The following is a 15,154-nucleotide window of genomic DNA, read 5'->3' as shown; positions in this document are numbered from 1 at the left end:
GCCCCGGGCCCCGCCGGCGGCAGCGCGGCAGCGCCGCAGCCCGAGCGCAGCCCCTGCTCGCAGCGCTCCGTGATCTGCCTGGACGACTCGGCTGCCCAGCCCGCCCGGGATGCGGGCAGCGCCGGGGCCCTCCCAGGTAACGGTATGTGGCGGTACAGAGCTGGGGGAACAGCGCTGTGTGCGCCCCGGGGCTGGCCTGGCTGCGCGGGAATCACGGGGAGCTGTGTGCTCGGCACTGGCGGGCAGCCCCGATTCCGTTCTGATTCTGAGCCTGGAAGCACGGCAGCGTTCTGCCCGTGCAGGAGTAGCAGCTGCGTGTGCACTGCAGTTACACGACCTATGGCATTCCTGAAATGGTTAATAATTTATAGGAATGTTATAAAGAGAAAAGCACTCAGAAAATTAATACAGGACAGACATAAAGTCATCTTACACCTAACTGAAGTACTAAACCAGAAAAAGTGACCGCCCTCCATTCTTAGCACAAACATAAACACAAAACAGCTCCAATCCTCAGTTATGATCACAACATTCCTGCTTGTCATTGCTTTGGCAGCTCTGTCCCACAGAACTGTTTTATTTTAGATTCCTTACCCGCTGTGTTTTGAAACTTTGGGCCTTTATTTGGGAAATTACCATGTTTATGCAACTGAATAACATCAAAAAGTATTCTGGGATGTTGCCCTTACACTGAGTGGTGAAAAGATTTGTGAACTGTATTTCTGTTCTTAATATTTTGTTGTCTTTTCCTATCTCCATGAAATTAATTTCAATAAGTTAATGATATTGACCTCTCTTTGTAGGATTTATCTTTTAAGACACAATACATGTACATTTACCTTCCAATTCCAGTACAGGGATTGTGCTAACTGATGAGTCTTCACTCTTTTAAGGCTGGGATTTAATATAATAGGAGCTTTTTATAGAAACAGATTTTTATAGAAATTGTTTTTATAGAAAACTGTTGTAGAAAAATAGACCTCTTCAGTGTTTCACTCCTGCCAGGGACAGGTGACTGTAGGTTTAGCTGTATCACTTTTCCACTTAAATGAAGGTTTGTGGGGATTTGTCTGTCTGCTTTAATGGGGGAGAGAAGGGAGCAGCAAGTTTTATCCTTTGGGAGTCAGGATCTGTGTCAGTGTTTTGAAGTCTGGCTGCTCTTTCCCCCCTGTTTGTGGCAGGCTGTGTGTGCAGAGTTCCCCAGCAATGTCAGTGCCCTTCTCTTGCAGCTGCTGGTGCTGAAGGGGGCCAGGAGCCACAGAGGGCTGGGAACAGCTCCCCAGAACTGGATGAGGCCGCCTGGCCATGGGCAGGTGCTGAGCTGGAGGAGGATGACCTGGACATCATCCCTCCCTCCCCTGAGGAGGAGCTGCCTCCCTTCTCCCCCTCTGCACACAGTGCCAGGTAATCAGAGCTCACTGCTGGAACCAACTGGCTGGTGCATGAATAGAAAAGTACCAAAACCAGCCACAAACTCCTGCTTGTTAAAGAGGCACAGATTGAGCTTGTGTCTCTCTGCTGCTTGGCAGGTTGATGGCTGGCAGCTGCAATTAATGCTTTATCAAATACTGGTTTTATGGCTGGTGAATTTAGGCAGCTTTCACTTCAGAAAAAAGCAGAGTAACTTCTGTAGTGGGATGGGAGAAAATTCCACACGTTGGAACCCAGGATGAGTGACTGCTCAGCTCTTGGGTTCTGCCTGGGCCTTCAGGAATTTATCTTTTCCATACATCTTAAATCCCGCTGTTCTGTGTTGGAACCCAGGATGAGTTGAGTTGGAACTCAGGACTGCTCAGCTCTTGGGTTCTGCCAGGGCTTCAGGAATTTATCTTTTCCATACATCTTAAATCCCGCTGTTCTGTGGAAGTGCCTCAGTTTACAGATACCTGTATTTTCATGGCTTTTCCTTTGGTGTTAGCAGTGTTTTCAGAGACTCTCCCACTGGAGGAAGGTGCACACCTGGCAGCTCCGAGGCCAGGCAGGAGAAAGGTCCCACAACACATCCTGGAGGTGATCCCAGTGCAGGGGATTCAGGTACACAAAATGCTTTGGAATATCCTATCTCTGATTTTGGGGATAGTTTGCAACTATTTATTATCCTCTGTAATCCAAGAACATTGACAGATGGAGAATTAACATCTGTAGCTGGAGAGCTGACATAAATAGTTGGATTATAGACAGATAATAATAAACAAGGGGAAAAATATGTAGACTCATTGAGTTCTTCACAGAGAAACAGTTTCTTTATGCACATGGACTAAAAGTATGTTGGAAGTAAATAATTTAGACTGATTTACTGCAATGCCCTGTCCTCTGGGAGGGTGGTAGCCTCTTGAGAGCTGTTCTGATGGACATGACTGTGCTGAGCTCCCTCCCCCGGCAGGTGAGGCCGTGCCCGTGGCCCCGCGGCTGCTCGGAGTCATGGAGGCCATCTGCGAGCTGGTGGATGCCATCCCCCTGCAGGAGCTGCAGGCCCTGCGCTGTGCCCGAGCCCTGCTGCAGCACAGGGAGCTCAGGTAGGCTGCAGCAGCTCCGTGTGCAGCGGGGAGCTGCCTGCAGGTGTCCCCAGCACGCTGCAGAACGGGGCAGGAGGGGATCGAAAACCTTGGAACGCTGACTGAGGGAGGGAACAAAATACCCCAAACCCCTGTGTGCTGCCAGAGGGAGGATCCAGTTCCACAGGCAGCCTGAGGAGGAGCCTGGCACCAGGTGCTTCTGCACCCACAGGTGCTGTGATGTGACCTGCCAGGTGTCCTCCTCAGTTCTCCTGCCATGGGCATTCTGCTGGTGTTGTCTGCCCTCTCGCTGACTGCAGGGATGGGGATTTCTCCTAAAATCCCTGAACTTGCCATCTTCCAGTGGAATTATTGCTGCCACAACCTGCTGCTCTGTCTGCTGTGTCAGCTGATGGCACAGTGCATGGACAGCATTGGGATTTGGGGTTTTGATTAGATTCTTCCTGGACTGGGACCATGAGCTTCTGTAAATGTTCTCAGTACAACAACTTATTTTATTTCTCATTGCTATACTCAGACATAGTCTTTAGAAAGTATCTAAAAACATGATTTGGTTCAGGCATACTTTTAACTTCAGGTTTTGCTTCTTAAGGATTTATTTTTAATATTCTACCTGGCCTGGATGTGTTCCTTGCTTTAGGAATTCTTTTATATTGTGTCTGTAGAGATGATGTCACATTTGGTCATTAGTTTCTTCTGGTGGTATTTTCTCTTCCCTAGATTTGTTTGAAATAATTTTCAAACATGGTGACTCAGAACACGATGGAACCACCATATGTTAAGATGTTTAATAGCAGTGAGACCAAACTGTTTAATGAATGTTGTAGAACTTGGTAAATCATTGCTTGTGACTAAATATATATATTTTTTCGTTCTTCCTTCCCTTGTTATCTCTCCCAGGAGAAAACTGCTGGCTAATTCTGCCGGTTTGAACCAAAATGGCATAAACACCACTGTTCCTAGAAGCTGGAAGTCTCCCACGGAGCAGGGCTCTCGTGTGTGTCCTGGTGCAGGTCCGGGTTCTGGCCCCAGCTGGAGCTTCAGTTCTGACAGAAACTCCCCCAAATCCACAAACCCCCCATCGGTGCTTTCTGTTCATTCCAGCAACTCTTCTGCCAAAACCAACCAAACCTTGGACAGCTCTTGTGCTTCAAGGCAGAGTGCTGAGGAGCTGCCCTGTCCCCGGGCAGGTGGCAGGGAGGGAGCTTCCCCCAGGCTCAGCCTCCCGTCCTGCGACAGCAGCTGGGACAGAAGTCCAGGGATCCAGCCCCTGACCAGCACAGCCCTGAAGGGCCAGAGCACGGCTCCCAGTGCCCGTCCTGCAGGGAGCAGCTTGGGCACGAGCGATGCTGACTGGGAGCTGGATGCCTTTGACATCGATGACCTGGAGGAGGAGGACTGGCAGAGCTCGGTGCCCGCTGCAGCCCCCCAGGCGCCGCCCACGCCGCTGTGCCAGCCCGGCCCGCAGGGGCCTGCCAGATCCCTCCTGTCCAAGATTATGTCCAGAGCCAAAGGGTCAGCTGTGGGACCCAGTCCTGCTGCTCCAAAGCCAGCCCTCTCGCTGGCAACAAAGAACCAGCCAGGTGAGCTATGCTCCTGAGGGTAATTGGGTTTTTCCAGTTTTAAATTCTTATTTATTTATTTTTGAATCTAAGACCAAGTAACTACTACAGATCAAATCCATGCCTTTTGTTTGTGCGAAAGTTTCTTTTGGTTCCTTTTTTGCAAAGTCATCTTGGGGTTTTTTTTCCCTCTAAATGATGCCAAACTTGAATATTCCCTTCCTGTGCTGGTTTCAGGCTGCTGGAAGATGAAGCTGCTAAAATTGGAGATGAGGGCGTTTCTGTGTTTTAGTTAAATAATGATTCTACGGCTTTTGATTCAAAGCTGTACAATGGTTTTCACTGCAAAATGTTCCAAAATGGGTTTGTGGAAGCAAACTCGGTCCCTCTGGGGCCCAGGGTTGGTCAGTGTCATTTCAGGTTCATGTAGGGACAGGCTGGCAAAAGGGGAGGTGAAAATCAGAGTCACCGAATGGTTTGGGGTGGAAGAGACCTTAAATCCCATCCAGTGCCACCCCTGCCATGGCAGGGACACTTCCACTTTCCCAGGATACTCCAAGCCCAGTCCAACCTGGCCTTGGGCACTGCCAGGGATCCAGGGGCAGCCCCAGCTGCTCTGGGCACCTGTGCCAGCACCTCCCTACCCTCCCAGGGAACAATTCCTTCTGTAACTTATGTCATAACTTATTCTGAGTTACATTTTTTTGTCTTCCAGATCCAGTGGTTCATAACCCTGCACTGGAGCGTTTCAGGGGTATGAAATTTCCCCACTCTGCAGAAATGATGAATATATTCCACAAGAAGTTTGGATTGCACTGTTTCCGGACAAACCAGCTGGAGGCCATCAATGCTGCTCTGCTGGGGGAGGATTGTTTCATCCTCATGCCCACAGGTACAGGGTACAGACCTGCAGCTCCTTTTGCAAGCTTTGGGACAAGCTTTTCCCTCGTGCCTTTGTGCTGCTGGAATTCTGTGACTGCAGGATTTCAGGAGTAATGTTGCACTGGGGTATTTTGAGTGAGGGGATTGATTTCTGCCTTCCTTAATAATTCACACAGTGACTCTTCCTTATCCTACAGGTGTCACTTAGTGGCAGGCATTGGTTGAAACTCATTGTTTCCAAAAGTGCTGTAAAGTGGGAAATAAGGAGTAGGTGTCCATCCCTTTTCTCTTGATACCCAACCCTTGCTGTGTTGTGTCTCATCCTCACAGGAGGTGGGAAGAGCCTGTGCTACCAGTTGCCAGCCTGTGTCTCTGCCGGGGTCACCATCGTTATTTCTCCGCTGAGGTCTCTGATCATCGACCAGGTTCAGAAGCTGAAGACTTTAGATGTAAGTTCCAGCAGCTTTATTGAGTGAAGCAGCAGGTAACTGGATTAGAAATCTGAATTCTTACAGCAAATCCTGTGTCTCCTGAATATAAACTGCATAAATAGATTAGATGGACACTGTGAATTGCACAGGAAGTTGCCTGGGAAGAGCTAAATTGGATGAACTGGAATATCTTGGCAGTGTGACCACTGGATTTATTGCTGCTCCTGGTGTTGGGTGCTGGAGCTGTGTTTTTTAGAGCAGGGGTTGGTTCTGAGATCCTGAGAATTGTGGTCACTCACCTACACAGGCACAGCCTGACTCTGCAGTGGGAATGAGCCCTAGGAGTTCCTGAGCTGGGGGGGCTCTGGAGGTGCTAAACATCTTTGGAAACATGACACACAGAGCAGAAATGCATGTGCAGGAGACCACAGGATTCCAGAATGGCTTGGGTTGGAAGGGATCTTAAAATACACCTTATTTCACCCCCTGTCCCTGCAGGGACACCTTCCACTAGCCCAGGGTGCTCAGATGTGTGTTCCAAACGTGTTCCCAAGGCTGACTGCTTAGGAACTGGTTTGTAATGAGAGGTTGGGAGGTTCTTCATTTGGTTCTTCTGTTTTGCATGTAATAAAACTCAATATATTTATGCTTTTTTTAAAATATAGATTGCTGCAACATACCTGACTGGTGACAGAACAGATGCTGATGCCTCAAAAATCTACATGCAGTTGTCAAAGAAAGACCCTGTCATAAAGCTGCTGTATGTCACCCCTGAGAAGGTCTGTACTTCATCTTCAATTGTGAAACCATAGGGGCTACAAGGAGGGGGATTGCTGTGAGGTGCTAAAAAACTGCATTCAGAGTAGGCTTCTGGGGAAAAAAATGCTAGATTTTAGATCACTCATTAAGAATCTATGCAGATGTAGCTAATGTCAATCATTAATAATTAGCCAAGAATAAGATCTGAGTATGTCTGTAAAATGTAAATTCCTAAAACAAGCTCCCATGCCCAGCTGTTTCAATCTATCTTGATACACATTAGTGTTAATCACTGTCCAGTAGCTACTAAATCCAGACTGCTCTGAATAGGGTAAAACAGGAAAAATGCAGCATTGTCAGGGTGATAGAGATTGTCAGAGTGTGCCTTGGGCTGCATTATATGCAGGGTTAAAAAAAATGTTATTGCACAAGAGCTTTGTAAGAGAGGGCTGGTTAGTGTGCTGATAGTGTTTCTCTCTTCAGCATAATTTTTCTCTTTTTCCTGACATAAGCAATTTAAATTTGCTGCCATTTCCTCAGAATGAGGAGCCTTGGGATGGTGGGTGATCCCATATCCTGGTGGGAATCCCACAGCAGCTGCTTGGTTAGAAGGCAGCTGAGTGGGATCATCTCTGTGCCTTGGGGACTCAGCTGCGCGGTGCAGGGTGATTCTGCAGCGTAGGACAGTTGTTTCTGTACTCTCAGCCAGCCCAGCTGACACTTCTAGCCCAGGTATTTTGCTTTCCATTGCCACTGGTGGCGTGTCCCAGGTGTGTGCCAGCAGCCGCCTGATGTCTGCCCTGGAGAACCTCTACGACAGGAAACTGCTGGCGCGTTTCGTCATTGACGAGGCCCACTGTGTCAGCCAGGTAAAACCTCCCCTGGTTTTCAGGAATGCCAGAAGGCTCAGCTGGAGCATTTCACTCAGTTCACTTGAATTGTGTTTTGCAACCAGTGGGGCCATGACTTCCGACAAGACTACAAGCGCCTGAACATGCTGCGCAGGAAGTTCCGCTGCGTGCCCATGATGGCCCTCACTGCCACCGCCAACCCCCGCGTGCAGAAGGACATCCTGAACCAGCTCGAGATGCTCAAGCCACAAGTGTGAGTTGTCAGCAGGATTCTGAAACCGTTTGTGCCACAGAAATTCTGAGTGGAAAACTTAGTGAAATAAGAAAAGCCTCACAGGCCCATCTGAAATGCTTATGTAGCTGCATCTGATTAAATTAAATTAAAGTAAATGCATGCATGGAATTTAATAGAAGATAGATAAAAATATATTAACATAAGAAACAAAAAACTCACCTAGCCCTTCCTTGCATGATGAAGGAAGCTGTTTAACACAACACAACTGTACCCATAAGGCTGACAAGCACCATGAACTGTCACATTTCAGGTTTACAATGAGCTTCAACAGGCATAACTTGAAATATGACGTGTTGCCCAAGAAGCCAAAGAAGGTGGCGATGGATTGCTTGGAATGGATTAAAAAATATCATCCCCGTGAGTACTCAGCAGCATGGTGCCCACAGGCCTTTTCGTGAACCACTTCTCAAGGCAGTAAAAGCTTTTATAATGCTGTAATAGTGATATATTTACCATAAAAGCAACATGGAGGTAAAGTGATGTTACTGAAAATGGGAATCAGATTTATGTGCATTCTAAGTTGAGGATTTAAGTTAAGATGGAAAAGTCAATTATGGTGATGCCCTTGAATAACCCTTCTGGAGCCTGCCAGAGCTTTTATGATCATGTCTTCAGAGCATAAAGGTCACCCAATATCTTAATTGTTTAATTGTGTTGGTCTGCTTATCTGTAGTTCCCCTTGAAGCTATCTTCAGTGATTCCCATCTTTCTAGGCTCACTTTGGAGTCCTGCAGCTCCTGCTGCTGGAACTGGATTACACAAAGCTCCCTCAGAGCTTCTCCCATGCTGTACCCTCAGAGAGCATTTACTGAACTGCTCTAACTCTTGAATTATATAGGTTTTGTTTATGTATTTTAAATCCTGAGATTGCACAATACTGATGAGGAAAACATTTTTTCATTCCACCTCACCAAAAGCCTAAAAAGACTGTGTGGGATAGACTGTCAAGACTATCTGATGTTAATAAAATAAGTTCTATAGTGAAGCAGTTATATCTTTACTCTTATCTTTATTCCAGCGGGAAGAGGCAGGTTGAGCAGGGAAAGGAAATAAAGCTGTATTGTAGTTCAGATTTCTTTTGCCATCTCTTTGCAGATGACTCTGGGATAATCTATTGCCTTTCCCGGCACGAGTGTGACACCACAGCAGCCATCCTGCAGAAGGAGGGGCTGGCTGCCCTGGCCTACCACGCCGGCCTCACCGATTCCAACAGGGATCTTGTGCAGCAGAAGTGGGTTAATCAGGAGGGATGCCAGGTGAGGAAAAACCAGGAGGAAAAGGGAAGAAAATCGGGGCACTTTTATCCCTCTTGGCCTGGGAAATAATAGGGAAGTTGTGCAGTGTTATCAGCAAATGCAGTATTGAACAACTGATCCCAGCAGACCTGCTGGGGCACAGTGGCCACCTTTCACTGGGAGTTTGGTGAATGAAAGGTTGTAGCACTGTACTGAGGTGTGCTACTCCAGCAGGGAGGACCTGAGCAGTGCAGGGTTTCAGAAACAGCTCCTGGCACGCTGCTGTGCAGAGGCTGGGATTTGGGTTTTTCCTGTGTCTGGACGGGAGGTTGTTGCTGTTTTGTACTTGCTCTGCACTGTTACAGCTGAAATTCTGGGTCCTCCAGGTTTCCTAATCCAGGTCCCTCCTCTGCTTTCCATGCAGTGTTGCAGGAGTGATTCCCATAAAGTGTGTCTAGAACATTGTGATCTCCTTCCAGGTGATATGTGCAACCATTGCCTTTGGAATGGGCATCGACAAGCCCGACGTGCGCTACGTTATCCACGCGTCCCTTCCCAAATCCATCGAGGGCTACTACCAGGAGTCTGGCAGAGCTGGCAGGGATGGAGAGATGTCCCACTGCCTGCTCTTCTACAGCTACAGTGATGTGACCAGGCTGAGAAGGCTCATCCTGAGTGAGTTCTCCTCTGGGGACTTGGAGATGACATTACAGCAGTGACGTTGTTGCTGGTTTCCTTTAGCCTGTATTACTTCTCTTTTACAAGTGCCATGGATAGTTCAGTATTGCAGGGAGGGGAGAACTAGGAATCCTTATCTGGATGGTTTTCATTCAGGTGGCAGGAGCAGGATTGTTGTCACTCGTACTTAATTCTAGTTAAAACCACTTTGCTTCACAGAATCATGGAATTGTTAAGGTTGGAAAAACCTTTCAGATCATCAAATCCATCTGTCAGACCAACTCCACCTCCCTGTTCACCTCCAAAACATGTCCTCAAGTGCCACATCCACATATTTTTTGAGCACTTTCAAGGATAGTGACTCCATGCTGGGCATCCTGTGCCAGGGCTTTGCTACCCTTTCTATGAAGAAACTCTTCCTGGTATCTTATCTAAACCTCTACTCACACAACTTGAGGCCGTCTCCTCTCATGCTGTCATGCTTACCCTTCTCTTGACTTTTGTCATTCTAGCTGTATTTCCCTTCTCCAGTTCTCTAAAACTTGAGAGATAAAATCTCTCCTACATCTGTTCTGTGCTAACCCACTCACCTTTTCTTGCCAAAGCCAATATTGCGTTTTAAGCAAAGCCAGTATTGCGGGATTTTTAAGCAAAGGCAATTTTTTTCACAGTCCATGAAAAGGCAGAGGTGCAGCTTTAACAAACATCACTGAATTTATTGTGTTTCAGTGGAGAAGGATGGGAACAGCCACACGAGGCAGACCCACTTCAACAACCTGTACAGCATGGTGCACTACTGTGAGAACGTGGTCGAGTGCCGCCGCGTCCAGCTGCTCGCCTACTTTGGGGAGACCAACTTCAACCCCACCTTCTGCAAAGATCACCCAGAAGTGATTTGTGACAACTGCAGTAGAAAGAAGGTAAACCCCACAGGTTTTATTTGTAGTGGTGTTAAACTGCATCCGTAAACGGTTACATGACCTTTGGGAAGGCAAATGGAGAAAAGGAATAAAAGTCCTGTATTTTTGTGAGGCTTCCAGGTATTTTCAGGGTTTAACCATGGGCTTGTGATGCTCCTGTTCCTGTCAGAGGCATAAGGATGTCCTGTGTAGGAGGCAGGATCTTACATCAGATCCACTGCAGTGACTATGGGGAAATCCCTTCAGCTCCTGTCCAGGTGTTTTCAGGGCAGAGCAGCACAAGGGCCACATTAGGTGTGCGCTGCTGAAGGTGGTCCAAACATTTGGGGTTATGCAAACTTAGTAGCAGGAGCAGCAGGGAAGGCAGCTGTGGAGGGGAGGGATCCTGATCAGTTTTGTACCTGTGGATATTGTTTCTCAGCTCTGTGTTTGAAGCGTTCCCTTATACAGCTGTGATTGGAGCCAAATTTGGTGAGGATAATGCCTATTTAGTCTCATTCTAATGTTCTAGAGCGTGGCAGGATAATTACAGGAATGCTTTCCAAATTATTTACCTTGATTCCCAGTATTTACCCAGCAATCTTGCTCCTCACTCTACACAAATAACCACAGGGGGATTATATACAGTCATGGGACTGGTTTTGTGTTATCACATCCAGAATCCCTGTGACTGTATCCCTGTAGGTTTCTATCTAGGAAATCATGGTTTCTTTATTTGGAACAAACTCAATTCACAGCTGAGAAAAGCTCAGTCATGAAAACCGAGGGTGTCAGTAACAGCTTGGATTAGGGCAGAAACACGTAAAGGCATGTCCTAATCAGGTCTGACTTGCCAGGATTATAAATCGCGGAATGTGACCGAGGATGTGAAGAGCATCGTGCGGTTTGTGCGCGAGCACTGCGGGCAGGCAGGGCGGATCAACGGCAAGAGGAATCCAGGCTCTGGCAGGTACACCCTGAACATGATGGTGGACATTTTCCTAGGTGACTGTTCTCCCTGAAACTCCTGAACAACCTGGTGCACAAATCCCTGACCAGGAATCAAGAGGGTTGTGCAATGCCAGCAGGCGTTTAAAAAAATGTGTATTTTGCAAAGTTTATTTTCCCAAGAATCTCTTGGGTAAGTGATCCAAAATAAATGAAACTGAAGATTTAATCCATTTCAGGTTGCTATAGTGATAATATTGGTTTTCCAGTGTTTAAAGGCTTTTTTGAATGTGAATAGACTGCCTTGGGAATCTCCCACAGGCCTGTAAATGCATGTACATGGGCTTTGTGAGCACGGGCTCATCCTGTGCTTTCTGTTGCACAGGTTCAACGAGTGCCAAGATTCAGTCTGGAATATTTGGGAAGGGAGCTGCCTATTCCAGGCACAATGCTGAAAGGCTCTTCAGAAAACTGGTCCTGGACAAGATCCTGGATGAGGATTTGTACATCACAGCTAATGACCAGGCAGTGGCATATGTCATTCTGGGAGAGAGAGCTCAGGCTGTGCTGGATGGGTCACTCCAGGTGTGTAACTATTTAGTTTCTTGAAGGCATTGTTTTAAGGAAGGTGCTGCAGTTTTCCTTTAGCATATCCCCTCGGGTAGCTTAAACACAGTTTGCCTCCAGCTGAACTAACATCTGGTAGATGCAAGGAACAGAATCCAACACGTGTGATTCCTAGCCCAGTATTCTAGTAATAATGTTGTGGGGCAAAAAGTGAGTTTGAGAGGCTTGGAGAGGTCTAAATCTTTCTCTTCTTCCCTGCCCATCTGATTCCTGGACAGTGAAGGAAAGTTCTGACCTCCCACAGAAAGATGGCTAAAAAGAGAAAGAAAAAGAACCAGCACTCCCTTCTTCATTTTCTACTCTATTTTTTCCTAGTCATTGGTGGGATCTGATGGAATAGGCACTTTGTGAAGGTCATGTAAGAGTCCCAGGTTTCTTAAGGCAACACCTCTGCATCAGTGCTGTGTTTGGAGCAGGACAGAGCCCTCAGCATTACCCCAGTGACCTCTGTTTGAAGCCAGCTGGGAACTGGGCTCTTGGGAGGTTCTCCTTCTCTCTAAACTCTGCCAGCTCTTTGTTGAGGAAACAGGGGTGTGGTTGAGGGGCCTGTAAAAACTTACGTTAAAAACGTGTGCTGGGTGAACAGCTTTTTTTGGTCCATCAGAGGATACTCTGTGTTTCCTGCGCTGTGTCCCTGTGTTACCAGTCAGGGTGTGCAGGAACCCTGGCAGCAGTTATGGATGGCTGGTTTTAACAGGTGGAGTTCCACGAGACAGAGAGTGCCAGTGCCATCAGAAGGCAAAGGGCTTCCATGGCAAAGATGTCCCAGCGGGAAGAGATGGTGAAACAGTGCCTCAGTGAACTTACAGACACCTGCAAAACCCTGGGCAAGGTCTTTGACGTGCATTACTTCAATATTTTCAGTACTTCCACCCTAAAGAAAATAGCAGGTAAGGTCAGGTTGCTCAGAAGTCCATTGGGGCTTCTGCATAGAGGGGCACAGAAAGGAATTAATTTCTTTCAGGGTATCTTTATAAAAAGTTATTTGTTTGACGTGTCTGAGGGGTACTTTGCTGTGCTGCAGAAACCTTGTCTTCAGACGTGGAGGTATTGCTGCAGATCGATGGTGTCACAGAAGACAAACTGGAGAAGTACGGTGCAGAGATAATTAAAGTGATGGATAAGTACTCAGAACGCTCCATCCCAGGTGTGCTTTGTACCTCAGTGTGTGCTTCTGTTCAGTGCCTTTCTCTCCTCCTCTAGCAGAAGGTTGATTCAAAAGTTACCATGATTTAATCACAAATAACTAATTCTTACAGTTCAGTAATTCCAAAAGGGGGCAATCACTTTCAGAACACACCAAAGTCCTTCTGCCTTCCCACTAGAGATAAATTCAGGGTGTATCCAAAAGACTGGGGATGGGGCAGTGCAGAGGAGGTGAGGAGCAGCCTGGACAGATGTTCTGACACCACCAGTGTGTTCTGGTGCCTGACTGAGTTAGTTTTCCCTCCTTGCCTGTGTAGAAGATGCTGCCTGCCCGGGTGGGGACACAGCCACGGGGAGCACGGGCTCTCTGGGGAGCGATGGAGAAGCAGAGGATGCAGGTACAACCTCCAGCTATTTTGGCAATAACACAAACCAGAGGAGGAAAAGGAAGCGGCTGCCGACCTCCAGGGACTCCAAGAGGAAAAGGACGAGTGGTGGTGGCAGCCAGCAGTTCCACCCCAGAGGGTACGTGCCTGGGGTCACTTGTCACTTCTCTCTGCACAGTGCTGCTCCCAGAGCTGCAGTTATCCCACTGCAGATTCTGAGCATGGGCTTAAATAATGGTGTTGAAATTGTCTGGGTGCCTGGTCAGAGCTGCTCTGCTGTGCTTTTCTGCATGTTTGCTTTTAAAGCTGGTAGGAAGGATATTTAGCAGTTGTCCTCACACTTGACTGCTGCAGGCTAAGCAGGGAACACTACATTTCAGTAGCATTAGCAGGTTCCTTGCTTGAAATCATAAACAGGTATTAAAACTTTGAGCATTTGATGGAATAATTGAACTTCAGCCCCTTGTTAATTCAGATTCTCTTTCTGACTGTATCATGCAAAGCAACACCTGCATCTGCTGTTGGTTGGTCTTGAGCTTCTCGGGCAGATCTGCCACTTCCCAAGGATTTCCCCTTCTCTGCCCCAGTTCTCATCATTCTGCTCCCTGGTTTTTGTAGCAAATGGTTTTCCCAGCCCAGCAGGTTTTGTCCCACCCTTGGCACTTTCCCATCCACTGGGTTATCTGTCATTAGCTCTGCTGCCTCTGAAGTGTCACTTGCTGTTGCTGCTCACCCTTGGGTACATCCCAGAGCAACAGCTGTACTCTTTGCATTTCAGAGGTCGTTTTGCAGCCATGAGTGTTTAAAAAAAAAAAATACAAAATGAGTGTGTAGTCCTCTAGAAAATGCAGTGGTGGTGGCCGTGTGAGCACAGACTGGTGCAGGGGCCAGGGCAGGTGCCACAGGTGTCTCACACACACCTTCTCTGATTTTTGCAGTGGCTACAGCAGGTACAGAAGGACCAAGAAGCTGCCAAGTTCAAAGGCTCCAGCTTCCTCCGGTGGCAGCTCCGCGTCCTACAGCGTTGGTGGCACACAGGGAGCTGCTGGGAAGCTGGCCATGATGGCACTGCCCAAACCCAAATCCAGGAGCTTTCTTCAGCCTTCGTATTCCATATTTTAGCTGGGAAATGCAATTACTGGATGAATTTCCCGAAGATGGAATCACTGTTTATTAAATTTTTGTTTCGTTTGCTGCTGCTGAGCCTTCTGGGACTTGTGTGTTTGTCGAGTATGAAAGCTCACATTAAATAAGTATTTTTTAACTTGTCAGTTTATTTGGGCCTTTCTACTTGTGAGTGGTTATAGAAACTCTCCTGCTGGTGACACTCCTCCCTGTGATCCTGCTTTACAGCCCTCTCAGGGACATGATCAAGACCGCAAATGCTGGGGGCTGCATGTCCCCAGAGCTGTGGCTGCCTGTGTCCTCGCTTGCTCCTGCCTCAGTGCTCCAGAGCTGGCAGCTCTCTGCTGCCTCTGGAAAGAACAGGTTGGGAAGGAAAATGAGTGTTTCTAACTTTCCTGTTTGATTCCCCACATCCTGGAGCTGGGAGTGTCTAACCCTGCCCTGGGTGTGCTTTTTTTTCAGTTACCGTTGTTTTATTTTTAAGCCGAGATCTTGTCAGTTCTGCGGGCCTGCCCTTGGCCCAGGCACGGTGTCGGTGTGAGGGCGGCTGTGCTCCGGGCAGGACGGGCCTGGAGCCCGGCACTTCATCCGCTCTTCCTGGGCAACGAGTCCGCACGGCAGGGCTTGGCAGGGACCTTAAAGCGCATCCCTGCCGTGGCAGAGACACCTTCCACCAGCCCAGGCTGCTCCCAGCCCCAGTGCCCAGCCCGGCACCGGGCACGTCAGGGCCGCAGGGGCAGCCGCAGCCGCCCCGGGCCCGCTGTGCCAGGGCCCGCAGGGAGGCACTTGGCGGGCCGGCGGCAGCGCGAGGGCG

At 48.1% G+C, this 15,154-nt stretch overlaps 1 protein-coding gene across 3 annotated transcripts; it reads left to right on the top strand.

Annotated features, from left to right (window-relative positions):
• Nucleotides 1–10: 10 nt before the first annotated feature.
• On the top strand, nucleotides 11–14,486 carry BLM (BLM RecQ like helicase). 3 transcript variants are annotated; one of them, XM_039723536.1, is made up of 20 exons: nucleotides 11–142; nucleotides 1,230–1,404; nucleotides 1,922–2,034; nucleotides 2,384–2,516; nucleotides 3,417–4,099; nucleotides 4,794–4,970; nucleotides 5,291–5,409; nucleotides 6,057–6,170; nucleotides 6,921–7,019; nucleotides 7,106–7,254; nucleotides 7,547–7,653; nucleotides 8,392–8,552; nucleotides 9,011–9,206; nucleotides 9,939–10,129; nucleotides 10,966–11,113; nucleotides 11,442–11,641; nucleotides 12,381–12,573; nucleotides 12,708–12,830; nucleotides 13,147–13,354; nucleotides 14,154–14,486. In XM_039723536.1, exons 4-20 carry the CDS (start codon nucleotides 2,422–2,424, stop codon nucleotides 14,335–14,337), a joined length of 3,147 nt encoding a protein of 1,048 aa, XP_039579470.1. In that variant the 5' UTR covers nucleotides 11–142; nucleotides 1,230–1,404; nucleotides 1,922–2,034; nucleotides 2,384–2,421; the 3' UTR covers nucleotides 14,338–14,486. The 3 variants fall into 3 exon arrangements, with proteins under 3 accessions (XP_039579470.1, XP_039579469.1, XP_039579471.1); XM_039723535.1 differs by having other exon boundaries at nucleotides 1,919–2,034; XM_039723537.1 differs by having other exon boundaries at nucleotides 20–136; nucleotides 1,919–2,034.
• The last annotated feature ends 668 nt before the right edge of the window (nucleotides 14,487–15,154 follow it).

Source organism: Passer montanus, unplaced genomic scaffold, assembly GCF_014805655.1.
Source record: "Passer montanus isolate IOZ18808 unplaced genomic scaffold, ASM1480565v1 scaffold5, whole genome shotgun sequence".
NCBI lineage: Eukaryota > Metazoa > Chordata > Aves > Passeriformes > Passeridae > Passer > Passer montanus.
Note: the sequence above shows the minus strand (reverse complement) of the source record. Positions and strands in the feature narration are given on the sequence as shown.